Source organism: Lepidochelys olivacea (genome assembly GCF_965140295.1).
Source record: "Lepidochelys olivacea isolate rLepOli2 genome assembly, chromosome: 5".
NCBI classification, from domain to species: Eukaryota; Metazoa; Chordata; order Testudines; family Cheloniidae; genus Lepidochelys; species Lepidochelys olivacea.
The window spans coordinates 89,768,453-89,795,000 of record NC_140415.1 but is presented as its reverse complement, the minus strand read 5'-3'; the positions used below and the strand labels follow the sequence as shown (position 1 = coordinate 89,795,000).

At 44.4% G+C, this 26,548-nt stretch overlaps 1 protein-coding gene and 1 long non-coding RNA gene across 3 annotated transcripts in view; one reads left to right on the top strand and one right to left on the bottom strand.

Annotated features, from left to right (window-relative positions):
- The window catches only part of PTCH1 (patched 1), a gene marked incomplete at its 5' end in the record, with an annotated part of 82,814 nt that extends 63,274 nt beyond the window's left edge, over nucleotides 1–19,540 (bottom strand). The window contains 2 exons of one of the 2 annotated variants that reach the window (XM_084629080.1): nucleotides 9,806–9,998; nucleotides 19,449–19,540. In XM_084629080.1, the coding sequence (XP_084485206.1) occupies nucleotides 9,806–9,998; nucleotides 19,449–19,517 (262 nt within the window). Of the gene's footprint in view, nucleotides 1–9,805; nucleotides 9,999–11,575; nucleotides 11,969–19,448 lie in introns of those variants that run through there. The other variant, XM_084629079.1, reaches the window with a different exon arrangement.
- On the top strand, nucleotides 11,095–13,470 carry LOC311521018. The gene is made up of 3 exons (XR_014711760.1): nucleotides 11,095–11,302; nucleotides 11,942–12,098; nucleotides 13,383–13,470. It is a non-coding gene; the product is annotated as an uncharacterized lncRNA (long non-coding RNA).
- Nucleotides 19,541–26,548: the final 7,008 nt, after the last annotated feature.

Genomic DNA, 26,548 nt, shown 5'->3' with positions numbered 1-26,548 from the left:
TCCACGGTGGATGAGATTGCTGTTCACAATAAGGTAAAGTGAAAAGTTTTGAGTGCCAACAATGGCCTCCTTTAATTTTGTTTAATTTTGTACATATTACAAACGTGTTTGACTAAATTAAGCAGCCCTATCCAAGCCACAACTTGCTCGCCAGCATCTCAGTTTCAATTGCTATTCTCTGCCAGTCCTAAGTATTAATTTATCTGTGCTCTTGCAGCTCCAAAAACCTGGCTATGCAGCCAAAAACACAAATAACACTACAACTACTGTGCTCATTTCAGAGCAGTGGGATTTCCCCCCCTCTTTTTTTTTAAATAGAAGATGGACCACCCTGCTCTCGTGGCACAGAACACTGTTTACATTGCAATACTTGACTGTGTAATACATCTGGCATTTTTGGGCAGGATTCCTGAGCTAGGGGCCAGAAGCCCTTAAGCAATGATTTAAGGGGGAAAAAACATCATACAAGTTAACAGTGCTCATTTCTAGTTTGTTGCACTTAGCTTTTGGATATTGATGGAAAAGCACAAATGTATCTGCTTGGTAAACAAAAGAAAACTGTTTCTTTATCTTAATATTAACGATGTTACAGTTCCAGGGCTCAATTGCAACCTCAGGTATTTGGGTGTGCACCACTGCATATGTGCCTTAAAATATCTGCTTCTGTTTGTGCAAACCTGCACATGGACAATATACAGATGTTACAAATACACAATGATGACTTGTATATTTGAAATTGGAATGGCGCTCTAGTATAAATCTCTAAAACAACATCCCTGGTTCTCAGAGGGAGTCAACTTATGGTTTTCCTCATTCGTTCATCCCCAATGTATTTTACTCAAGACCTGAAACAACTACATTTTTCCAAATTACCAAACAAAAGTAAAAGTTGAAATGTTTATTTAAGATAAAATTAAAGTCCTCCTCCCATCAAATATATATATATATATATATATATATATATATAGTCAACATATACATAAGAGCATTTTACCCCCATATACCACTTGCTTTTGCAAAATGTAGGATGGGTAAAGCAAACAATGATATTTGAAGAACATCCACACTGCCAAAAAATAATAAACATAAACTTTACCTAAAATTTCCTATTAAAAGGAAGGTTTGTTGTCTAAAAAACAAGGACTCACAAAGCCAAGAACAACAAGAAAAAACATCTTTCCCTTGATGCTTTATTTAAATCTACTTCTTGTGAGTGTAACTCCCATTTCTTTAAAACAAACAAACCCAACACACTAAGCAATACACAATGGGCCAAATGTATCCTTGGTCTTACATTTACGGTGTCATTAGTTACACCAAAGATAAATATAGCCTATTCTATCTAGGTTTCTTGATTAACATTAGACTTAGAATAAAAAATATCATAGACCACATTACATACAGGTGCAGGGAAAACCACTATTTTTCTATACTTCATGGTTCAGAAGCTATCCAGATAGGAAGCATCTATCTTAGTGCACTATACGTTTTCAATATGGACAGTACATTTTTAATAATCTGACTGCTCTGCTATCGGAGTATTACCTAAGTAATCTGTTTCCTCAACAAGGCAGAGACAATTTACTCATGTAGCCACTATGAACAATATTGGAAGTTGTGCATCTAAATCTTCCTAAACTTTGAGGGAGAGTAAGCTCCTTAATATAGTGCTGTCAGTTTGTGATTAAGGATTTTTATTCTTTCTTCAGCTTTTCCAGATACAGTCACTAACAAACACACATGGGGGAAAGGGGAGGGGGAGAGAAAAACCTATGAGATATGAGAGATGAATAAGGAAGATGAAGAAAATGCAATATGTACCATTGTAGATCTGCAGAGATAGGGTGGACATATGGTATTATTGTCCATTTAAAATAAAGGACTGCTAGGTAAAACTAAGCTGTTCAACTTCTGTTCTCCAAATTCAAAAAGATCAATCTTATTGAGTAATTTATATTCCTATATTATCACCTTTAGAGGTGATATATTTTACAAGGTCAAGAAGACAAATTTTGCTGAATTTACAAGAAGAAACACCTAACAAGCAATAGTATTATAAGGTCTATCTCAAAATCAACATTTTATCAAACCAAAATTTTCTCAAATTCTGCCCACTAAAGGGCACAAGGAAGAGGACACTCTTATGGGCATAGACTAATCTGAATGAATAGTAATTTAAATGCATAACTCACAGTTGTGTTAACAGGAGTCATGCACATAAGCCCATGAGTGTCAAGTTGAGAACATACCCCAATAGATACTAAAATAAAAGCTGTTGCAGACAAGTTAAAGCTAGCATCCTAGTGGACGCAGCTCCAGCAGGTCACAGAGAGGTCAGCTTTGAAGGAGAAATCCAAATGAAATATAAACATGGCATTGTGGAAACCAGACAAATCTCCCATAGCTTCGTCCAGCCAGCACTAATCTAGGCATCAGCTGTGGAGCATAATCTAAACAAACGGATCAGTCGGTTCATACATCTGGAAGCTGTCATATTTTGGAGCCTCCTAACAGTTATGTATAACTGAAACATCCAGTTGCATATGCTAGCTTTTAAACCTGTTGAAGGGTCAAAAATTGTTACATGCATACACAGTGCAGTATTACTACATTCTGGGAAGCCACCACAGACATTGTTTGATAACAGGGACTGGATTCTCTCCTGCCATTGAAAAATCCATTGAAAAATCCATTGAAATGGATGAAGCAGAGGAGGGGGAATGAAAACCACACAAGGAGCTGTAGAGCTTTCCTTGAACACCCTCCTTTGCTGAAATGGACTTGGGGAGCCAGGAATTTTAAAGGCCTCTCTCCCTCTCCCAACCCTCTGGATGAGGAAGGGAAAACCTGTTTGCACAGAGACAGAACATGTAACAGGTATGGCTTCTGCTCCTTTCACACCCTCCTGTCTGGCACCACAACTCCAGCAGGAGCTGTACTTCCAATAGCTAGGTTTCCCCTGTGGCTGTTCAGCAGCAGTGGCAAAGGGGACCCAAAGGAAAGCACACAGCTTTGAACTATGTTACTTTACACCTGGATTTCTGCATTGAAATCCCTGGGCTCTACAAGGAACAGTGCTGCAGAAAGTCCCCTCCCATCCTTTTCACCATCACCAGAACTCCACAGGGTACAGGAATTCACATGGAGCACAGGAGGATGGAGGGGATAAATAGTGCAGTGGAGGCCACACTCCTCCCCAAACTAACACACACATTCTAAGCGGAAATAGGGGAGACTCCCTCCCTGCCTAGATCCACTGGGGACAATCTGATGCCAGAGATCAGAGTGTGCAGTGTATGGAAATAACAATAATGAAGACATTTTCACTAACTTCAAACCAATAAAATGTCCTTATATTTTAAACAAACAAACCAAAATGGTACTAATGTTTCAGTGGATTTAGAACTCATGAAGGGTACAAATTGACTGCTCTGGAAACTGAGATCCTCTCGCATCCACAGAACAGTTACAACACAAGCAGTGGCAATACAGTCTGTATTTATCCGGTACACTTTTGTATAAATCTTGGGTGAAATCCTGCTGCAGTGAAGTCACTGGCTGCACTTGGGTGAAATCCTGGCTGCAGTGAGAATTTTGCCATTGACTGCAATGGGGCCAGGATTTCAGCCTTATCTTAGAAATGATCTAAGTAGTGGCCACGTGTGGTATTTTCAATACTCCCAGACTCAAAGATAAAAAAAGAAAAGGAGTACTTGTGGCACCTTAGACTAACACGGCTGCTACTCTGAAAGATAAAAAAGTAATCTAAAATTCCTCTTCCAGATTATTTTTTGACGTACAAGCTTCCCCACCCTGTCTCACAACTGTGCATCAATTCTGGCCTGAAATTACCATATCTAGAGGAAAAGTGTGGTTCAGTCTCCATGTTCATCTAACCCCTGCCTGCTCTGCTAATATGGGTTCAACTGTGTTGGTGGTGGTTTTAATGATGTGGGCACCTGACCCCCAAGAACTGGACTTAGATCACCAGTGATCTCTTATTTAACATATGAGCTTTGAGAAGAGGCTACAGACATATTTCCAATAAACAAAACCTTTTAACGCATTTTCACTTAACACTTTAATAAGTTTGTTCAAATAAAAACACAGAAGTTAGTCACCCCTCATTTTAGCACTTAAAATTAAACTGATATTTATGTATTATGTATTAAAAATTGCTCTTGACCTTCAAACTAGAAACAAACTGAATCATTCTTCAATTTTGATTACAGTTAACTTTTAAAAGAATAAAATTCTGTTTCCATTAACGTTAACAGCCTAATAATTTTATATTGACTACATTCCCAATATTACTGTCCCTGGACTAGCACATGATACTTTTAACTACTACTTCTACTTTTGCTAGACATAACAGTAAACACCCATTTATCCAAACAAAATGGGAGACATGAAGTTTATTCTGATAAACAACAGACTTCTCAGTGCACATTACACATCCTGCAATACACATCCCAGTGCAAGATAGTGGGAGTTTACAGATAAGTAAGTGCCAATGCTGAATTACTTCCTTTCCTGCCATCTGATCCTTATCCTTACCACTTTTATTAGATTGGTACCACTCTCTGCTACCAAACCAGTTAAATTATTTCAAAAATTTGTTAGAAGATCTTATTATAACCAATAGCTAGTTATTTATCAAACAAAGTGAACTACTAAAAGAGTCTTTTGTGCTCCCTTATAGCTAAATCTTCCTTCTTCCTTCTGTTGGGTAGAAGGGTTCAAATGGTCATAAATTGTGACTGGAGAAGATTCCTTAGATCAGAGCATGGCACTGGGGTTCAGCAATAGAGCAAGTTCTGCTCTGCCACTCATCAACCTTTTGCCAATGCAGTATTGCAAAAGTAGACACAGCTAAGACCATGAAAGGAGGTCCCAACACTATTCAAGTCCACACGGGAAGAGGCTCTGGTACTGTGGAGAAACTTAAAGCAAAAACATACAAGTTGCAACAGTTCTGACTGGGCCAATTCATGCTGTCTTTATTCAAGCAAACACATTGATTTGGCCCACTGAGAGGAATGTGTACTTTAGCAGCAGCAGACCCATGAAGGTCTATCACATTATCACCTTTCTTTGTCCCTCCAGAAGGGGTCATTCAAAGTTAACTGTCCTATGCAGCATTTAAGGAAGCACAGCCATTTAAGGAAACTAGTCTGCTTCACTCACTTTGCTTCCTCCTCTTTACCCCACTCCTGAGCTGCATAGGTAGATTAATTGCCTACTACTTTACAGTATCAAAGGGTGAGGTGACCTCATTATAGAATTTACGGATAACTTATCTCGATTAATACATTTTGTTTAACACTATGGGCAGCTGGGACCTTACCATATAAACTACATCTATCCAGATGCACTGAACATTTCTTCAGTTGTGGTTAGCATGTGTTTTATTTGTTCCAGGTACTGAAGATGAGCTTTCCACATGGCTGCTGATACATCCCTCCCCCTTGCTTTCAACCTGCCTGGGGAAAAAGAGTTCTGCCTATCTTACACAGTTGGTCCTCAAAGGGCTGTTGCTGCAAATAACCACTTTCCACATGAAAGAAGAGGATCAACTGCAGCACCTCCTTTCCTGGATGGCAGGATCTCTGGCATGGAGTCTCTACACTGAATATTGATGCCTTTTTCTTAATCTCCTGATTGGAGGATAAGAAAAAGGGGGCAAGTGACAAGAAAAAGGAAGAAAGGTGAGAATGCAGTGCAAGGATGGTAGAATGAGGTGGCAGGGAGAAGGGGACAAGCCTCTTTCCTCTTGTGATCTGCAACAACCCTCACCAGTAGCCATATTGCAAGAGTCATGTGTCAGACCCTTTATTTGGGGATGAACCCACATATTTGCTATCTATACCACTGCTATCTATCTCTTCACTGATTTAGGTTCTTACAGGGGGTGCCCAATCATAGTGGTATCTGGGCACCTTATTGTTTTTGAGCACATGGTGCATAGTCAATAGAGGTATTTCACAATAACATGCAGTTGGATCTATGACCCTATCTATAGCCAACAAGATTCATCCACAGAGAAAATGAATGCAAAACCCTTTCTGCACTTGTGGGTGTTGTGTGCTGTGTAAGGGGAAAGCTGAACAATCATTACATTTCCAGCATGCACGGCCACAGACAGCAGTCCATGATCAGACAAATCCACCTGCAAATAGAACTGTGTCCTTAAGATGCCATGGCTTTTGTTTGCCAAACAGGCTACAATTGAGCTTTCTGTGGCCTACATAATAATAATTCATAATAATAAATCTGAGGTTGTGAATCTTTCTGATGAGGGAAACAAGGGAAAGTCCCAGTCACTGCTCAGTCATCGAAGAACCTGAAATGTTGGAGTGTTGGAGACAGGGAGTTTGGGGATCAAATTGAGGGTAGTGTCACTGTGGGACATACAGGAACAATTAAAATATTCTGGACAGCAGTAGCAAGGGGGATGGATTAAAAAGATGTTCCTCTAAGACACTGTTGCTGCCAAGAAGTGATTCAGGGGAAAGCCACTTGGTACCAGTATGCACATCAAAGGCCAAGTGTGTTGGCACAAACTGTGAAGTAGGGAATCTAGTAAGAGAAAATTGCAAGAATGAAAAGCTTTAAGAGCTGTTTCTTTTTCTCTCTTTTTCTTTTGAGAACTTGCCCACAGTTGGGTTTTTGCAGCACTCATATAAATACTTCAGCTATAATAGCTTTAAATATACACTTCTCGTCATTTATTTTGGACTCTGGATGATCTTAGAACTCAGTCAAACTTCATTCTCACTATTTATAATTAATTTTGAGTTAGGATTTTTTAGGTTCATAGTTCACTCCTACCAAGCTTCAGTGGTGTAGGACCTTCCATGTTCCTGGTATTCATTACATACAACAAGTTGGTCTCCAATGTAAATACTGACAATTCCTTGAGAGGTGATCATTTTAAACATTTGAACAAAATAAAACATTTTATTGCAACTGCAATGGAAATGTATTTTATATAATTGGCTGTGTTCAACCAATATTACTCTGCATATTCAAATGATCTTATTAAACAAAGTGTAAAAAACAGAATAAAATATCTAGTCTAATAAACAGATCATTTTACAACTTGTTGCAAGGAGTTTCCTTAAGACCAGAAAATTGTGCCTTCTTCTGTTTTAGTACATACCTAGCACACTGGGGTCTATAAATAATAGTATAGTAGGCTAGGAATTAGGACTGTGCACACACATACGCACACAGAGTGAAATTGGTATTTTAGCATCACTTTCCAGCACTTATGCACAGAAGGAACATCATACTCTCTTTATGCTTCTCCCCACTCCAGCTTCTCACTCTGCACTCTCTTCTGTTTATACTTTTAACCACAGAAATATGCAACTGCTATTCATTTGGTTTATTTGTATAGCACCCATGTTCGTGACCAGAACATTTATACAGTCTCTATTGAGAAAACACACAATTTAGTCAAACTTTTCTATTCAGGGCCTTACAATGGCAGTCTGGGAGGACTGGGAGTTAATTTAATTTAAATTAAGAATATGCTCTTTCATCTTAATTAACTACCCTTTTCTGTAATCTGAGAATGCAGAGGTTTCCAAATTCAGAGTTTTAATAATATTTCACTGATATGAAAACTAAATTCAATAAAAGTGAAATTAGGTCAACTCTGTACAGCCACCTGTATTATGAATTAATATACGCTCTACAAATTCTGAGGGCTATTAAGTGAGTTTTTGCATTTGGAAAATATTTTTTCCATGAAGCACCAATGACATGAAAAGAGGTCAAAGCAGAGACTAAATCAAATGGCTATTTTGTAAATCATATTTTTTCTAGAAAACCATGTTTCCATTTTTAGTCACACAGGAACTGCCAGTGCAGTAATCAGGGAGTTTCTTGGTATTAAACTGACAGGAAAAACAGGTGGCATGAGATGGAACCACAGTTCCTGATAGCTGGCTATTAGTTATACCATAGTTAAGATACTAAATCACTGCATAATAGTGCAAACCAACTTTATCAATTAAGTTTCCATCAGGAGGCAGAAGCGAAGGAGTGAAGAGAAGATTTTGAAACATTTCATTTAAAATGCCACAAGAGAATCTTGCAAAGAGTTAAGATACAAAACAATGTTAAAAAATTATTCAAACCCTATTCATGGAAGTAGTAATTAGGGTAAACAGCTCTCCTAATGGACTACATTCATATCACAGCTTCTGAATGCACATCTCTAACTTTGGACACAATCCTGCTGTGTTCCTACTCAGCATGTCTGAATAGGGATTGCAGGATGGTCCCTCTATACTTAGAACAATTCTACTACTGTACAAAGACTATTCAGTTATCAACAAGTTCTTATCTTAAAAACAAAAAAGCTCACAAAATGCTGAATGGGTTTGCAACTGGAATAGAATGGGAATGGGTCAATGGGAATAGAATTGCCATGCTCTCCATCCATAAAGCAAGACAGACTACTCCCATGGTCTGTTGATCCCTTTCCTTTCACTCAGTACTGCTTTCTCAACACACACAGGGCCATTCAGTAGTGGTTACTTATGCAGTGCTCCATATTAATTTTTATGAGCCAGATACTGCTATAAGATGCTTTAACTTAAATCCAGAGTAACTATTGTGGTCAGCGAGTTAGTGGGGATATACACCAACATAATCGAGGGCAGAATTTGAACCTAATCTAATACTGTTTTATCAAAAAGAAAAAAATACGGGCTTGATTTTCTCCTCCCTGACAATGGTGTAAATCCAGACATCCCTTGACATCAGTGGAGTGACATGGTGGTAAAATCCACTAAACCTGAGAGAAGACTTAGGCCCCAAGGGGCTGCAGTGGGGGCTTTGGGTGTACAAGGACTGCAGGATGGGGCCCCCTTTATAGCCTACTTTTTTTAAAAAAAAAATGCACTAAACCGTACAAAATGGCTTAACCTTTAGCAAGTTCATCTAGGTAGCATTTCTACCCTGCTGATTAAACATGCTAGTGCAATGCAGATTAACCACCGCTGCAAAAACTCCGCTTGACTGAATTTGCTAGTCTCCTGCTTAAAAAAAACCCCAACAACCTGGTTTTAATCTAAACGAATTACCCCTCTCCCCAGCAGAGCTGGGCCCCCACCCGCTCGGGGACATTAATCTGCTTTGCAAACAATCCAACATGCGTTCCAGTCTGGGCTTCACTTTTTTTTTTTTTTAAACCTTGAGACAAATGTTTTTTCCCCGCAGTTGAAAGCAGTCCAAAAAAACAGGACCACACACACACAGCCCCGCCGCGCTGCGCTGCTCTCGTCCCTCTGCTGCTGGGGAGGGCGCGCACACTCCCAAAATGGCGGAGGGGAGGGCTGCTCTCCGGACAGACTTTCCTTTCATGCTATTACAGCTGGGCGGGGGGGGGGACGGGACCCACCACCACCACAAAACAAACAAACCCCAAACAACACCCCCACCAGCACTGATTCTCCCCTCCCTGAAGACACACACACACACACACACGGAGGTGGTACATCCCACAGTCTGTCCCTCCACCCAACACACACACTCCTTCCCAAAACCACCTAGCAAAACACGATCCACCAGACCAGATTACAGCACACTCTTTGTAGGTTCCACCTGGCTTCCACCCAAACTACTAAGCAACCCACAATTCCCCTCGCTGTGAGGAAGGTGGGGAGGGGGGTTAGGTGCATACTGGTATAGACCTGCATCAGTCAGTCCCTGGAAATGAAAGAAGTGGGGTGGGATAGAGGACAGGAGGGGTAAAAGGAAGAAAGTCACAAGAAGGGAGATCAGGTCTTACCTTCTACCCAGAGCTCCTCCACGTTGGTTTCGAGATTAGCTGCCCTTAATCCTACAGCGAAAGCCCCAAATATCAGGAGGCCAACAACCAAAAACTTTCCGCAGTTTTTTTGAATGTAACAGCCCAGTTTAAATAACAGTCTCTGAAACTTCGCTCTTAGCCACAACGGTGCTTTTCTTCCAGTAGCCTTCCCCTACAAGGCAAGAAAAGGTTATCAGTTAAACGCCTGGAAATAACCACACACACCCCCAAAGCACATACCTTTGGTGGGCTGGAGGGCAACCAGAAGCAAAGCAATTATTAATGCATAAAGGTAAATAGCCTCACAGTGTCCAATTGACTGCGAACAATAATACGACAGACTGTGCCATTAGAAAGACATCTCTGCTAAAGGTTTTATTCCATGACCCTGTTGAGCATCTCATGTGCACTGCAATCAGCTGTATGGACTAAGATGTCTATTTGCTGCTAATTCTCCTATTCATAAATCAATGCAGAGTTTTGGGATCACATCACTGTTTGAGATCCGTAAAATGACGCAGACAGTGCATCCTCCCTGGTTTGAGTAACTGATCGCAGCTTTCCTGTAATGAAGTCACCACTATCAATTCAATTTGCAAAAATTCATTCATGCTAGCAAGATTTACAACACTAGGGGAGAAACAATCAATGCAGATGAATCGCACAGGCATGCCAAGAAAAAAGATCCCTTTCCTGTTCTTGTTACATCTCTACAGGGCTGAATGGGGGTTGTTGGTGGGGGAACGCTACTGTGTAACAATTTGTTGCCGTGTCCCTGATCCCAGCTCTCGGCACCAACTCTGTAGTAAATGCATGTTCCACGTGGTTAGCAACGCTGTAAGATCATAAGCTTAATAGTAATTCATTTCCATAGAGTTTGGAGACGCTGTGTGATCTGAATTAGGAAGTAGAGCAGCCATCTGTAAGCTACGACAATATTTGTGAACGGAAGAGGGCAGCCACATGGATTTTTTCCCCCTTTCCCTTTACTGCAAAGCCTACAAATCTGCTCCCTGGAATGAAACGATCTCTGAAGAAAGGCAATGGCTCGATGTTGTTTACTTTGAACATTTTTTTCCCTTGCAAAAGTAACAAGCGGGATTTGTGCGTGCGTGTGTGTGCGTGCGCCAGAGTCAAGTTTCCATGAAATTCCTGCACTTGGAGCATTTTAATATTAACAATAAAAGCAACGATCCAGGGGGACTCAATCTGACTTGCACGGCAGATTTAAGGTGGCAATTTGTTTACAACTTTCATTTTTCCTCCAGCCGCTGGGGGTAAACATTACAAACTTTCTCTACTACAGGATTTCTCTCTTAAGGAAGCCGCCACTCCACACTTATTGGAAAACGTAACAAAGCAAAACTTCGGCCAAAAAGAAGGGAACCATTGAAACTTTTCCCCCTGTTACAGCCTGGTGTTATAGAAGTTGAACGGCACTACAGAGGGATGGAGAGAAGCAAAGCAAAGAAAGAGGTAAGAAGAGACTAGGGAGAGAGAGGAGAGTGACCCACAAGGCAAAACACCGTGAAACTGTCCCGGGTAAGTTTAATGAGAGGAATCAAAAGCACAAACACACACCAGGGAAAATGTGTACAAGAAGGGAGGGAAGGAGGGCATGGGACTCACAGGCGTTGTTTCCCCTTTCTCCCAGCGTTTTATTGGTGGCTGTTTCATTTTCATCTCCCCTTTCCACCCCGGAGAAACTACCCTCGCCTCCCACAAAAATCTGGAAAGAGATTAATGCACCTTTGAAATCTGCTCCAAGGCAAAAGCTGCATCGCAGTAGCTTGGCCGCTGCAGATACTCCAGATCCGGCGCCGCGGCGCGTCTGTTCCCTCCGGTCCTTCTCCGCCTTCTGCTGCAGCTTCTCCCCGGCCGGTCGGGGTCTCTGCAGCAGCCACCGCCACCAGCACCGCTGCTGCTCTCCGGCTCCGCAACGTTAACAGCCGAGGCCATGTTGCTGCCGCCGGGACGGGGCTGCTGCCTCTGCTGCTGCTGTTGTTGTGGCGACCCACGGGCTGGGTCCTCTGTGATTCCCCGCAGCGCGCTGCGGCTTTGGGGCGATCCAGGGGGACGGGAGAGTTGCTGGGCTGCTGGCGCTTCTTTCCGCAGGCTGCTGCTGACAGACCACCTCTTCATACCGCGTTTGCTGCTGCTCCTCTTGCTGCTCCGGGCGAGTCAGACCCTGCGCCTTCCATTGCAACATTTCGCGATGATCCGGAGCTTTCTGGCGCTACCGCTTCCCACATCCAGTGCGTCTGCGAGCGGAGTGAGTGATTTGCCTTCCCCCCTTCGTTCCTCCGGCTTTAACTTTCTACTGCTCCTTTTGCAGCTTAAAGAAACCAGCTTCCCCCCCTTCCCCCTCTTGTCTTCCTCTGTGAAAGCAAAGCAAAGGAGCGCTGGAGCTTTTCTTGCTCTCAGTGGTTCTGCTGCTCTGTCTCGACGCGCTGTACCATTCTGTCTCAGCGCAGAGCTGTCTCTGACTCCCGGGGCTTTTCGGACTCCAGTCTCTCTCTCTCTCTGTATGTGTGTGTGTCTCTCTCTCTCCCTCTGTGCGTGTGCAGCGGCAAGCAGCAGTTCCTTGATTCAATAGATGAGATGAAGAAGAAAAAAAGAACTCTCTCCATTTGGATAAAGAGGAGGAGGAGTGAAACGGGGGGGGGGGGAGAAAGAGAGAGAGGAGAGAGAAAAAGACTTGAAATCCCGCCCCTGGGGCTGTCAGATGGCTTGGGTTTCTGGGATGCGATTGGCTCAAGTAGGGCAGAAATTACTCAGCAAACATGACTATTATTAGCTGCTTAGCAACAGCTCACCAAAGTAGAGAGACCACCCAGGCAGGCAACCCTTGTGTGTGCATCTCCAGCTTCAGGGGGAGCCTTAAAGAGATCCAGCCTTCTTTGCATGCAATACTTCCATTAAGGAATGCCTTCCCCCTTTCTTCTTCCTTTTCTTTTCAAGAAAGCTTTTATTTTTTACGAGACGCTTTTAGACAAACACACACAGAGAATTTCCTTGCGATCAACATTCAAAAATATATTTTGCTTTAAAAAAAAGTACTGCACAATTTCTGAAGTCCTTAAAAGAAAATCCTTTTAGAGGCACCTTGGCCTCAAGCTGCAACAAATACTGGGAGGTCCAAGTTGAATTCCCAGGCTTGCACAAATAATGACAGGGTGGTGGATACTGCGGTAGAAAGTGCCAGATTTCTCTCTTTTCTTTCTTAACTAAAGAGAGGACTTAGTTCCCTCCTAGAAAACAACCACTTACAATAAGAAAAACACAACGAAAACTTAATACTTAAATAAGGGATTTTAAACCTTGCAGTACCTAGCTTGCTTCAACTTAGTGTTCACTCTTCCACTGAAATCTTAGGATAGTCAATTTAATATATTTTAAATGTAAAATTAATAAGATATACAACCTGGCAACTGCTAAATACTTTTTTTACACTAAATGAATCGCTAGATTGTTTAATTTTTTGGCACCCGCTTCCCACGTTTCTGTTTATTTAAAATCAGCCATTCATTGATTTGAAATGTTATCTACGTTATAGGTACGATGCCAGCTCTACTGAATATACAGGCTTCGATGTTGAATTCATCGAAAACAATTGTGTTGTCTTTTAATTGTTTATATTAATAAACCTCGATGTTTTAGCTAATGTCAGAGATTGGTTTCCATGTACTGGCAAGACAAAATTATAGCATAGTCGTAGTATTGACTTATTTTCATGATGCATTTAAAGGATGAACTCCTCTTGAATTGCGCAGATTTAGGGGTTGGTCTTTTCACTCTTTACTCACGCAGACTTCCCAGTCCCACTGAAGTTAGTGGGAGCTCTGCCTGTGTAAGGAGGACAAGATCGAGTCTTAAAGCACTTTCCCCTTGCAAGGCTACATTTAATTGTAGTTGGACCAACAACAAGCTGCTTTTGGTGGCTTCAAGTACGAAAGTAGCGGGAGTTGGTTGACTGTGAAATGGGGAGTGTTGCTTTAAGGTGCATACGGTGTGTGTTCATTGAAAAAAAACAACCCTACTTTGAAAGAAAGGGGGAGGGGCGGGGAGGCGGGGCCCGAACTTTCACGTGACAGGCGGGCTCCGGGCGCGTGGGGCTGGGCTTTCCCTCCCATTACGGTGAGTATGGGGAGCTGCTGCTGTGTGCAGCCACAGTCCAAAGAGGCTGGCAGGGAATGCGAAAAGCAGGTACGAGGCTATGCTGTGACGGAGCCAGTCAGGTCCGGGGGGGAGATCAGTTCTTTAAGGCTGGGGAGGGGAATCAGTGCTCAGCCCCTAGTTCTGAGCTGCTGCACAGAGAAATGCCAGGCAAGCCATAGTACATTCCTAAAGGAGGTCTCCCCCTTTACGTTATCCAATACCATGCCGGGCTGACTACTGCTGGCCAATAGCGAGGGGAAAGGAGACCTTTCCATTCAACTCTGCACAACATCTTGGGGATAGTCACGGGCTGCCGGCAGAGACAGACCCCCTTGAGTTATGCGCACAGCTCGCACACCAGAGACAAGGGGGTTCTTCTACGCAGTAGAGGTGGCTCTTCAGCTGAGGGTTTCCGCTCTTGGGGGTCTGGCCTGCTACACAGATGTTAACAAATGTGTGACAAGCGGGGCGCCCAAGCCCGCCTGCAAAATGCATGTTAAGTTTTGCAAAGAGATGTTGGGCAAGCACATGCCTGGTAGCTCTTGCTTGGGGACAGTATTTTAGACTGAGTACGAGCCTGGGGGAGATCTAACTGGAAAACGCGCTAAATGTAACTGCCTGCGAGATATAAATAAAGGAAAAGGGGGAGGGGGAGAAACATGTTTGGTGAAAAAATACAAACAAGTGAACAAAGCAAAAGCAGTTGAGCTAAATAAAGTGGCAACAGAACTGGCTAGACACCTACTCAATTATAAAACCGAAAGCATGCGCAGTCTAAGGAAAATCTCTTATTCTAGTGAATGTAGCTATTGTGATAAAAATTAAGTAATAGCATTTAGTTGACAGGGGATTCCAAGGTCCTAACAGTCATTTGGTGATGTCACCAACATTTTGTTCAGACTTTTACTAATCTATTGTTGGTCTAAGGTCTGGAGGTGCTGAGAACTTTTGAAAATCCGACCATGACTTATTACAGACTAGATTGTACATCGCCCAACTTCACAGGGGGCAGGGGTACATAAGCTAGAAACAACCCATTTCAGTTGGAAACGGATTTATCCATTGTATAGTTGATTCGTCTATTGCTCAGCAGTTACAGATTGAGAAAGTTAACTGTCCCCGTCTAATTAGAAATCAATACATTGAGGTATCAGTATAATGTTGCTACCTTTCAGCCTGTGAAGTTTTGATGCGGGGGGGGGGGGGGGGAAAGTCCTGCAGACAAGCATTTTAGTTTCGTTTCACTTTAAAGAATAACATTCAGCTGGTTTAGATACATCAAAACCCTCAGATTTTCTCCTGTTGCCTCCTATTTGATAGGCTAACTTTTCAGGATTTCACACAATCGCCCCATGCTCATAAATTCTTGCTACTGGTTCCAAAACTCAATGTGGAGACCCAAATTTAACTAGCACTATCTTAATCTCCTCTCTCTCCCTGTGGTCTGTTTTTTCATACACAAGAGATGAATTACTGCAGGGATCTAATTGGCCTTGTTTCTGTAATGTTTTTTAAAAAAGGAAGAAGTGTCAGTGTAAAAGTCTGTCTCAACTTGGGTGGTCAGAGCAGTGGCTGCCCCCAATTTGCCTCATTGCTGATGCATGCGATAATGTTGTTCCTAATCAATCTGCCCTTATTTACATTTGTAAGCATTGTTGGCTTTAATATGCATGCCCTGTGCATGTAACTGGCTCGACACCAGTTTTTTTCACTTCCACAAATCACAAGGATCCCACAGATTTCATATAGAGCTGGCTTTATGGATGAAGGAAAGCCTGCTAAGATGTGTGCTGGGGAGGCACATCTAGCCTGAAATCCTTTACACCTTGCCTTCCCATATGCATGTTCACTCCAGACTTGTATGGAAGAACCTCAGGACTTTGGACATATATGAATAACCTCCAGCTGGCCCTTCCTTTCTTAACAATGCTCTAAATTTTATATAATCTTCCATTCAAAGAGTTGAATTTTCAATATGAGCCCTAAAATGTAGGAGCTTTACAATTTCCAAATAAATTATGTATCAGATCGAATAAATGTTAGTAATTAAATCGATTTTTAAAAAGTTTTTCCAGCTTTTCAACCTCTTGTGGGCCACATCATAAAGAACATTGCATTCACTGTAGCATCCGGTTACATTAACATAGACACGACACAAATAAAACACCTGCACTACAGATTGTTTGTTTGGATGTTATGAGACAGCGGAGCATTAGACTGCAGCAGAATAAACCCGACCTGTAATAAACTAAATTGCCTTTCGTTTTGTAGATTTTATTGGGTTTTGCCTCTCAGACACATAATCATGCTAGAGTATAGGTCTGTTTCTGGTCTGAAATCTCATATATTAGTGATAGGCTTTCTCTTGCAACGACTAAGGCCACGAAGGTAACATTTCACACAACCGAACACATATTTTAATTCATTTGATAAGCTTCCCTCCCCCTCCCCCCTTTAAATAAACTCTTCGTTTTCACAACTTCCAGTTGAACGTCTTCCCATTTGTTCTTACAGGCGAGTGGTTGAAACAGATGCAGTGTAAAGACATTATGTAGGGAGACATTCTAAAAAGTGCCAGGGCTTGGGAAAGGACCAAGCAGCATGAATCAAACGCTGCTCTCTCCCACCCCCACCCCCATCCCCTCCTCAGGACTGTAAGAAAGGGAACTGCTCGAGCCAACTTGTCAAAACAATGCGGCTAATTACCCCTGATCTCCTTTAATGGAAAGCTGCTCCGCACGCCACAAAGGAGCAAATCTACAGCATAAACCCAGGCATTTCATCCGCAGAGAGCTGCGGAGAAATGTGCCACCAGAATCCCACAGACCTCTACATTCATCAAGCTGCATAAGCAAGTACAGCAGGGTGGGCGGCCCAAGCCCTTCGGGAGCTGGGAACCACACCAGCGGCAGTGGTAGCAACAGTCCCCTGGCTCTAAAGCCTGGAGGAGATCCCAGCTGTGGCAAACCTTGTCATCTTCTGCTAAAGGCTTTTTAGGTTTATAAACCAGCGTCGTTTTCAGAACGGATTCATTTTCTGGCAAAGCGTCCTGCCACTTGCGTTACTTGAATGTGCACAGAGGGGGGAAAGTAACACCGAACAGTTTGTAGCCATTCTGGACAGCATCAGCGCTCTGTAACTATATATCTCAAGCCCTGCATTTGGCAGAAGGCAGGCCATTCATTTTCATGATCTCTGCCATCGGGTCTTGCGGGAAAAAAGCTGAGCTACACGATCCCTTTGACCCACTGCTGGAGCAACAAATTTATTAGAGATATAGGCGTGAGAAATGAAAAGGAAGTAAAACAATTCAGGCTCATTGTGTGTCTTTCTTTCATACTGCTAATCCGGTTTACACATCACGCCTACATGTCTCAATAGGGCTTTATACACTGTGGCAAAGGCAGAAGAAAATAAAAGGTGTGTGTGTGAGAGAGAGAGAGAGGAAGAGAGAGAGAGAGAAAAAAATAAAGATAAAACAGGGAAACCAAGACATTTTAATTCAGAGTGGGCTGCCTTGTCAGTTTTCCATCTACCGGCTCTTGAAAGCAAATAGATTTTTAAAGGATCCTCCCCCTAAATGCTGATTCCTGTTCAAATATATTGTCAGATATATAATCTAGCTACACAATGTTATAATCTAGCTACACAATGACTCTAATAGCCCTAACCAGAAATTAGATACACCTATCAGCCTGGCGTTGAAATGATGTGAAAGACCCCCGATCTAGAACTGGTAAATGCTACTAGGCTAGAGGGTGGTAGATACCCACCTTAGCGCCAAACTTTATTTGTAATTATTCTGCAACACCAGACATTTTGCAGTCCATTTTCCAGAAATGGGGCCACGTTCTGCAGTGCATACTCAGGCAAAATCTATTTGGAACATAGGTATATTATGGAATACACCATGTTATGTAAAATCTGCATATGTTGTGTGCAGTAGGTTACTGGGGCAAAATATAAATAGTCCATTTTAATGCTATCCTGGGTTACTATCACTATCTTTTATGATGTCCGTTCCAAACTGGCACACATAGCCACAAGGAGTATGTGTTGTACTGGCATCAGAGATTGGCTCCACGGCTCCAATATGCTTATTTCCTTGGAGCTAAAGCTATCTTGTCATAGCCTTGTTGTCGCCTTTGAGTGATATATTCTATATATACAAGACACAGAACTGGTCCCAACACTCTGGTCATAGGGTCAATGAATCCCTATTAGATAGTCCTATTTTTCAGCAATTTATAAATGGGTTATGACAATTTATTCTGAGCTGTACATCTAAAATACAAAATCTCATGGCTATAAGTATTTTAAAAGAATCTACTTTGCCTTCATTAAGTAAAAGAAATGCAAAGAAACAGGGTCTTCTTTTGGTCATAGTTGTTATGTTACCAACAAATATTGGCTTCGCAGTTTACAATGCATGTTTGCATTCTGTGTTGTAGGCTGTTTCAGTAACACAAAATAGGACAATATGCAAGAGGCTGAGATTCAGAACGGACAGACTACGGCTCTACATGAGTGACTTTCCGATAGTGTTCTTACTAGCCATCTTTACTTCAAAGGAGCAGCAAGGTTAATGCACAAAAAATGGCTAACTGAATTCCACAGATTAGATTTGACATCACAACCGCTCGAAAGGTTTGATGTGTGCTCCGAAATGTATCAAAGAGTAAAAAACCTGGAATGAGTCCACTAATAAGATATCTGACTTAAACTCCCCCAACACCTGCAAAAGAAATTCAGCGTCCTTAACTTCGCCCTTTCTGCAGTCCTCGTCCAGTCAAGACTCCCATTGGCTTTCCCCTGAGCAAAGAGTACAGGATATGGTCATATATGAGTTGCACTCACTAAGCACAACAGAGGGTGAGAGCTTCACGAGCTAGGATTTCCTTGTTCTCTCGTATGTTTTAAACTAGAGCTTTAATATCTGATCTGAGCCTCTGACAAGACTGCAGAGACATATTAGTGTATAGGAAAGCTCTTTTATTCGAACGTGGTGCCCAACAATTACCATAGTCTCAGCAGGAAAATAATCTCTCTCTCTCTCTCCCCCTCTCCCCCTCGCCTGGATTCAGTATCCTAGAGGGGACTGATAAACGGAAGCCAGGGTGGCGACCCTTCCAAGCGTGAAAATCGGATCCGAGAGTCCCCCCTCCCCGTGAAATATCACTGATCAATTCCATCACCACCACCTGGCCCAGGGAAAGTAACGATTTGAGGGACCCTCCTATCTCGAGCATTATAACAGCTAGTCACATAAAGACTCCCCTGCCACGGAGCTGCCTTCCTCCTTTTACAGAAGCCAGGTTGCTCCCTCGATCCCCTTCCTCTTTCAGCTTCCCCTTCTAAGCTGACCCATCACAGTCAGACTGGTGCCATCTGCCATGATCTGACGCCCGAGAAGCAGGCACTTTCTTTCTAATGTTTTTTACTGGAAAGATCAGCTTTTGCTTACCATCTTCCCCCTTCTCACGTGGAGCACCTCGCTGGGAGTTGGTGATCTGACGAGTTTTTTAAATTTCATTCAGAGCAGAGGCAGACTTTGAGGTTACATCAGTTTTTTCCTTCTTTCTTTCCTTTCCTTGCCCCCCCCCTCTTTTTTTTTACAAAAGGAACTGAAAGTGTAAAAAAATAATCCTTCTAGGTTGCAGGCATTCTGCAGAGTGCTGGAAAGGCTCACAATTACATGCCTGTTTCTATTAAGCAGCTCCATCGTCCTCCATGTGGGTGGTCTGGCTCTCAATAGGCAGGACCTGTCAGGGTCACGTGATGAATCCGAAAACTTTACCCCTTTACAATAAACTCAAGGAAAGCAAAGTAAACTAAAGTAACGTGCTATCAGCAGAGCCCTCCTGGGTAAACAGGCAGCTCCCTGCTCCAGACCAGTTTTGCTCTCTGAGGCAAACTCGGAGACGGTCACTTCCCATGCCTGAAATGGACAAAGGACACAGGATCCTCTCTCTGTGTGTTCCTTTTAGACCAGTTCAGATCTTACAGATCATAGAGATCTTATTTAATCCTGTAACTAGCTTGAGTTAGTTTCCTCCTCATCCTCAGGGTTTTCAGTTGAGAAGGAGCTAAGATGTGAGAGGTGCCAGGTGTTGGAATGCAGTCCCCCTTGTTAAAATAAATACATGGTTTAATGTATATCAAGAGAAAAGGGAATGAGAGTTTTCCTCTGCTTAAATGTTTACCATTCCGCACTGTGCTGGGTTTAAAAATGTTTGGTCATGCAAGATTTATGCCAATCCTTGACATTTTTGCTAGGGGTCATTAGGAAGTTATGTCTCCAAGGTGGTGAAACAGTACAAAGTCAGATGGTTAACCCAGGAGAAACATGTCTGATTATTTCTTTTATCAGATCAGAACACACCCAATGATATTTTAAAAAAGTAAATTGTCTTGTCTATTTCCCTATATAAGCCCTGTAGATATTTACTGAGGATTTATAATGTTAAGATCTTGTGGTAGTTGTGTAATATTCAAAATATCAAAGTTGTTTTAAGAATCTCTCCAGTGTTACAGAGTGTTGCAGAGAATGAATGTAGAAGATCCCTCATTGAAGATATTTGGCGTTTGGTTATGACAGATGTAAGATCTGTTTATTTTGACCAGCCACCACATTATACATTTAATTTGCTCACTAGAGCAGCGTACTCATTATAAAATATGTACATAGGGTATCTGAAGTGTTAAACATGGACACCCCGACATAAGAAACCTTCCTGGCCAACTGTCAAGATTCCTTATATATATATATATATATATATATATATATATATATATATATATATATATATATATATATATATATATATATATATATATATATAAAATTTAGAAAATATGTTTAATACTTTTCATTGTGTTCAGTCATTCAATGAGATTTTTGAAGTTATAAATAATATTCTTCTAGTCTAGCAATCTACAAGCTCTATCACTCCTATTATAAAATGCCATTGTTTAGGTTAATTTGCATTTTTAGGGTCAGTACCATTAACTATTTTGGAGTTATATACAACAAGCTGGTAGGGAATATCCCTGTATCAGAAGGATTTAAATAACAGCTGTAGCTCACAAAAGCTTATGCTCAAATAAATTTGTTAGTCTCTAAGGTACCACAAGTACTCCTTTTCTTTTTGTGGATACAGACTAACACGGCTGCTACTCTGAAACCTGAGTTCTGTACAGATCTTCATTTCAATAAAGCAAGACAAGTCACACAAATAATGAACAACACAGACATTTTGCTCATGAAACAAATAATTTTTTGTCATGAAAGAAGGCATCCACATTTATACTGTATTAGGCACCAAGAGGGGGAAGAGCATGGAAGAAAAAGTCTAATCGATTTTTTAAAGAGTGGATGAAAAATATACCGCTAGCTACAGCCTTACCACAAGGATAAATAATGGAGTTAGATGACCAAAGCAGAAGACAACATGATGGTACATAGAGTCACTGACTCATAGATTATAAAGACAGAAGGGACCATAGTTATCATCTGGACAGACCTCCTGTATAACACACCAGCCATGACTTAATTCCTGTTTGAACTGGAGCATATCTTTTAGAAAAGATCCAAGCTTGGTTTTAAAATTTCCAGTGATGGAGAATCCACCACAACCCTTGTGTAAACATGTAGGCGTGTGTGGCCCTCCCTTGCTGTCAATCTCTGAGGGAGGTCATGCCTCTTGGCTGTCACGCCTCTGGAATAGCAGTGTTAGACAAGGGGGAAGTTAGCAGTATCGGGGCTCAATCCTTCTGGCGCAGCCAAGCAGCGAATGGTCCAGGGGCCCAAGCCCTCAGACAGGGCAGGCACCAACAGTCTAAAGCCCAATACTCAGGCAGGACAGAGCCAGGCAGAGTCTGGGAACCAAGGCCCTCAGACAGGGCGGGGTACTGAGCACACTCTAGGGCCCCAATCCTCAAGCAGGGCAGATCAGTGAATAATCCAGAGACCTCTGCCTGTACACAGGGTGGGGTACCAGCAATCTAGGGCTCCAGCAGGACAGAGCAGGGAATAATAGTGGTTGGGGCTGGATGATCCTAGATTGCCTGGATTTTTCTGATTAGGGGGCATAGCTTGCCTTGCCCCAAGGTGTATCCCAGGTACGTTGTTTCCTGCCACCCAATCCAGCACTTTTTGAGGTTTGCGGTGAGACCTGCCCCTAAGAGTTCTCAACATGGCTGCTACCTGATTTAGGTGGCCCTTCCAGTGGCAACTGTTTATTAGGTCATCCAGGTATGCCGCGGCATACTCAATGTGGTGCCGCAGCAGCTGGTCCATTAAGTTCTGGAACATTGTGGGGGCCCCATGGAGACAAAAGAGCATCTTGGTAAACTGGTAGAGCCCGGTAGGGGTGGTGAAGACTGTCTTTTCCTTCAAGCCAGGCTCCAGTGGGATCTGCCAGTACCCCTTTGTTAAATCAAGGGTGGTAATATATTGTCCCTCTCCCATGCAGTCAAGGAGCTTGTCTACCCAAGGCCTGGGGTATGCATCATATCAGGAAATCGCATTGACCCTCCAGAAGTTGATACAGAACCGGGACGAGCACGATAGGACTCCACCTCTTGCTGGAGGATCGCTAAAGGACTGAATTCCAACATAGCTTGGACCTCCTGTTCCACTGTTTCCCGCATGTGGTGCAGAAGCAGCTGGGTTCCATGGACAATCTCTCCAGGTTTGTTGCAGATGATGTGGCAGACCTGGGTAGTCTCCCCCAGCATGGCTGTGAAAGTCCTAGGGAAAGCCTCAATGAGACACCAGGCTTGCTTCAGCTGTTCTTCTGAGAGTGTATCCCCAAGCAGGGCTGTCTTGGGTTCCGTTTCCACGGGGGCCTGTAGCCCCAGTTTGGGTTATGGGGGGTACAGGGTGATCAATAGCCCTTCCCTTTCATGCTAGGGTTTCAGAAGATTAACATGGTAAATCTGGCACTTCTTTTTCCAGTTGGGCTGTCGGACCTCATAGTTGATGGGGCCCGTCTGGCGGATTACCTCATACAGACCCTGACAGAGAGCTAGCACTTTTGACTCCTCAGAGAGGAACAGTACGAGGACTCAATCTCCCAGTTTGAAAGTCCGCACTCATGTACCCCAATTATATCCTCTTGCCTGGGCTCCTTGGGTGGCTCAGAGGTTATCTTTCACGAGGGCCCCAGCCTGAGCCAAGTGTTCTTGGAGCTGTATATGTATTTGAAGTAACCCCTGAGACTGGGACAGGGTCTGCTCCCATGTCTTCCTCATGAGATCTAGCAATCCCCGCAGCTGGAGGCCATATAACAGTTTGAATGGAGAAAACTTAGTGGAGACCTGCAGCGCTTCCCAAATGGCAAGTAACAGGAGAGGAAGAAGCTGGTCCCAGCAGCAAAGTTCTTCTGGGGGAAACTTCCGGAGTACGCTTTTTAATGTTCGGTTGAACCACTCAACCAAACCATCCATTTGTGGATGGTTTATGGATGTCCAGCATATTTTGATCCCCAGGAGGCTGCAAACCTCTTGGAGGAGTCGGGATGTAAAATTCGTGCCCTAGTCCATGAGGATCTTACAGGGCAGGCCAACCTGAGTGAAGATCTTTAGGAGTTCTGCTGCAATGACCCGGGCGGTGGCACTCCTTAGGGCCACGGCCTTGGGGAAGTGAGTGGCATAGTACACTATCACAAGGCTGTATTGGAAGCCCATGCCACTTTTAGCGAGGGGCCCCACCAAGTCCATGGTCACCCTCTCAAAGGGCATGCCCACCAGTGGGAGGGGAACCAGGGAGGTTTTCAGTATCCCCACAGGTTCCAACATTTGGCACTCCAGGCATGGGGCGCAGTAGTCTTTAATGGGCCAGTGTACACCTGGCCAGAAAATCCAGGCCAGTACCCGGGTTAGGGTCTTTTCTGGACCCAAATGGCTGGTGGCTGGGACGTCATGGGCCAGCTGTAACACAGGCTGCTGATGGCAGCGGGGAAGCAGTAGTTGGGACTGGGGCTCCTGAGTCTTGCTCGACTCGGTATAGCCAGTCTCGGGTGAGCTCGAAGCAGGGCCACTGAGTGGCCTGCTGTGGGTCCAGAGCCACATCATCTACATAGGCCAGTTGCTCATATGCATTGCTCAGCATGGGGTAGTCTTTTTGGTCCTAGCAGAAGTCCGTTGCCATGTCTAGTCTGACATCTCCTCCCTCGGGTTGGGTTGGTGCATCGTCTTTCACAGCGACCCAATCCTCCGGTGGGGATGGTTGATCACCGGGGTCTGATTTGCAAGGGTCCACCTCCATGTCATCAAGGTCACTCCCTCAAGGTCCTCTAGACCTGGTTCCTCCATTTTTCTCGTTAGGGTTATCCCCCTCAAGAGCCATCTGGGTGGGAGTTCCTTGGAGGCCAACAGTTTGTAGGACCCGGGAGAACTCAGGACAGTCTCGGCCAAGGATGACAGGATAGAGCAACACTGGGGCAGTATCCACCTCAAACCGGTCACTGTCAATGCCACCTGGGCCGTGGAATACACCTTTACATCCCCATGGATGCAGCGGAGGCTGATCTAACCTACTATTTGGTCGGGGGAAGGGATCAGCCACCTGCATACTAAACTCTGTCCGCATCCCGAGTCAATGAGGACTTCCAGGAGTTGTTTGCCCAAGGCCATCGAGACCGTCATCTTAGGGCCAAGATGTCAACAGGCACAGGTCTCTCCGGGGCAAACCTGGCCATAGGAGCAGATCCTCACAGGCCTCTCACTTTGTAACAGCCCAAACTGGTTGTCGTTGAAAGGCAGGCCCAGACTCGCAGTTGGCTGAGGGATGAAGGACAGCGCTGTGCGGCAGGGGCTTCCTGCCACCAGGAAGTGCTCCATCAACCATACTGCTGCAGACAGAGTGGGGGTGGAAGGCGATGCCACATGACCCAGACTCGGCCTTGCGCCCCCAATCATTGTAATAGTCGCTGATGCCGCTGGAGCAGAGCAGCTTGTTGTCGCTGCTGGTTCCTGGCCTACCATCTCACCAGCTGGTCCCAATCCATGGTAGCCTCCACTGGGGGTGGGTTAAGAACCGGCACAGTCCCCCTTAGGTTCTGGGGGGCAGGTGTTACCCATGTTTTCCACCACATGTAAACATGTGGTTGCCCTCCCTCACTGTCAGTCTCCAAGGGAGGCCAAAACTCTTGGCTGTCATGCCCCTGGAAATAACAGTCTTAGACAAGGGGGAAGTTAGTAGTTTCAGGGCTCAATCTCTCCGGTGGAGTCGAGCAGTGCGTGGTCTAGGGGCCCAAGCCCTCAGACAGGGCACGGCATCAACAGTCTAAAGCCCAACTGTCAGGCAGGACAGAGCCAGGTATAGTCTGGGAACCCAGGCCCTCAGACAGGGCAGGGTACTGGCCACACTCTAGGACCCCAATCCTCAGGCAGGGCAGACTAGTGAATAATCTGGGGACCCCAGCCCACACACAGGGTAGGGTACTATTAATCTAGGGCTCCAGCCCTCAGGCAGGGGGTAAGCACCCAAAACATGCCACTTGGGCCGTGAAATACACCTTTACAACCCCAGGGATGCAGCAGAGGCTGATCTAATCTCATATTTGGTTGGGGGAAGGGATCAGCAGAGGGAGTCCAGGCAGAGGGTAGACTCCCACAGGCCTCCTGGCTGAAAGCAGGGTGGCTGGGGACAGGGTCGTCCCTAGCAATACCAGGGCCCTATGCAGCCCCCTGTGGGCCCCCCGGAGGGGTGTGTGGGTCCCCAGGCCTCTGTGGGGGGGACTGGCCCCAGGCCTCATGGGGGGGCTGGCTTAGGGGGAAACCATCCCCCAGCACTCACCGGCAGCGGGGTCATTGCACTTCCCGCTGCCGGTGAGTGCAGGCCCGGCCCTGCTCTGCTGCAGTCCTCAAGGGAGCGTGGGTGGAGCAGGGGCAGGGGCTTTGGGGAAGGGGTGCAGTGAGGGCAGGGTTGGGGCAAGGCAGGGGTGGGAAGATGTGGGGCTTGGCTGGGGGCCATGGGGAAGAGGTGGGGCAGGGGCTGGAGCAGCACACAGCTGCGCAGGGCACCAGGAAATTTGGTGCCCCAAATTTCCTGCTGCCCTGTGCATCTGCATACTTTGTGTATGGGTAGGGACAACCCTAGCTGGGATAGGGGGACCCAACTCCACTGCATCCCAGCCATGGCCCTGATGGTGGCAGAGTGATCTGCCACTGGGTCAGCAGGGATCCAGCCACAGCACGCTGAATTGGACTCAGGCAACAATCCAGCTGGATCATAGTCAGGATGTACCTGGGTCTCTGGGTTGTCCTCCGTCTCCCCTGGGTACACTGCAAGCAGTAATCCCAGCCGCTCCTCAGCATCAGGTGTGTCTGGTAGCTCAGGCAGTTTGGATGAGTCCTCAGCAGGCTTAGGCTCCAGGAGCAGGGTGGAAGCATCTGCCTCCTTCAGTGGCTTCCCCTCAACTGAGCTACAGGGCCTGTCTTTTATACTTCCTGTTCCTGTCTTGCACCTCGGCTTTCGGTGTGGCAGGCGTGGCTTTCCGGGTTCTGCCCACCAGGGGGTGTCTGGCCATCCCTCACTGTCAATCTCTGAGGGAGGCT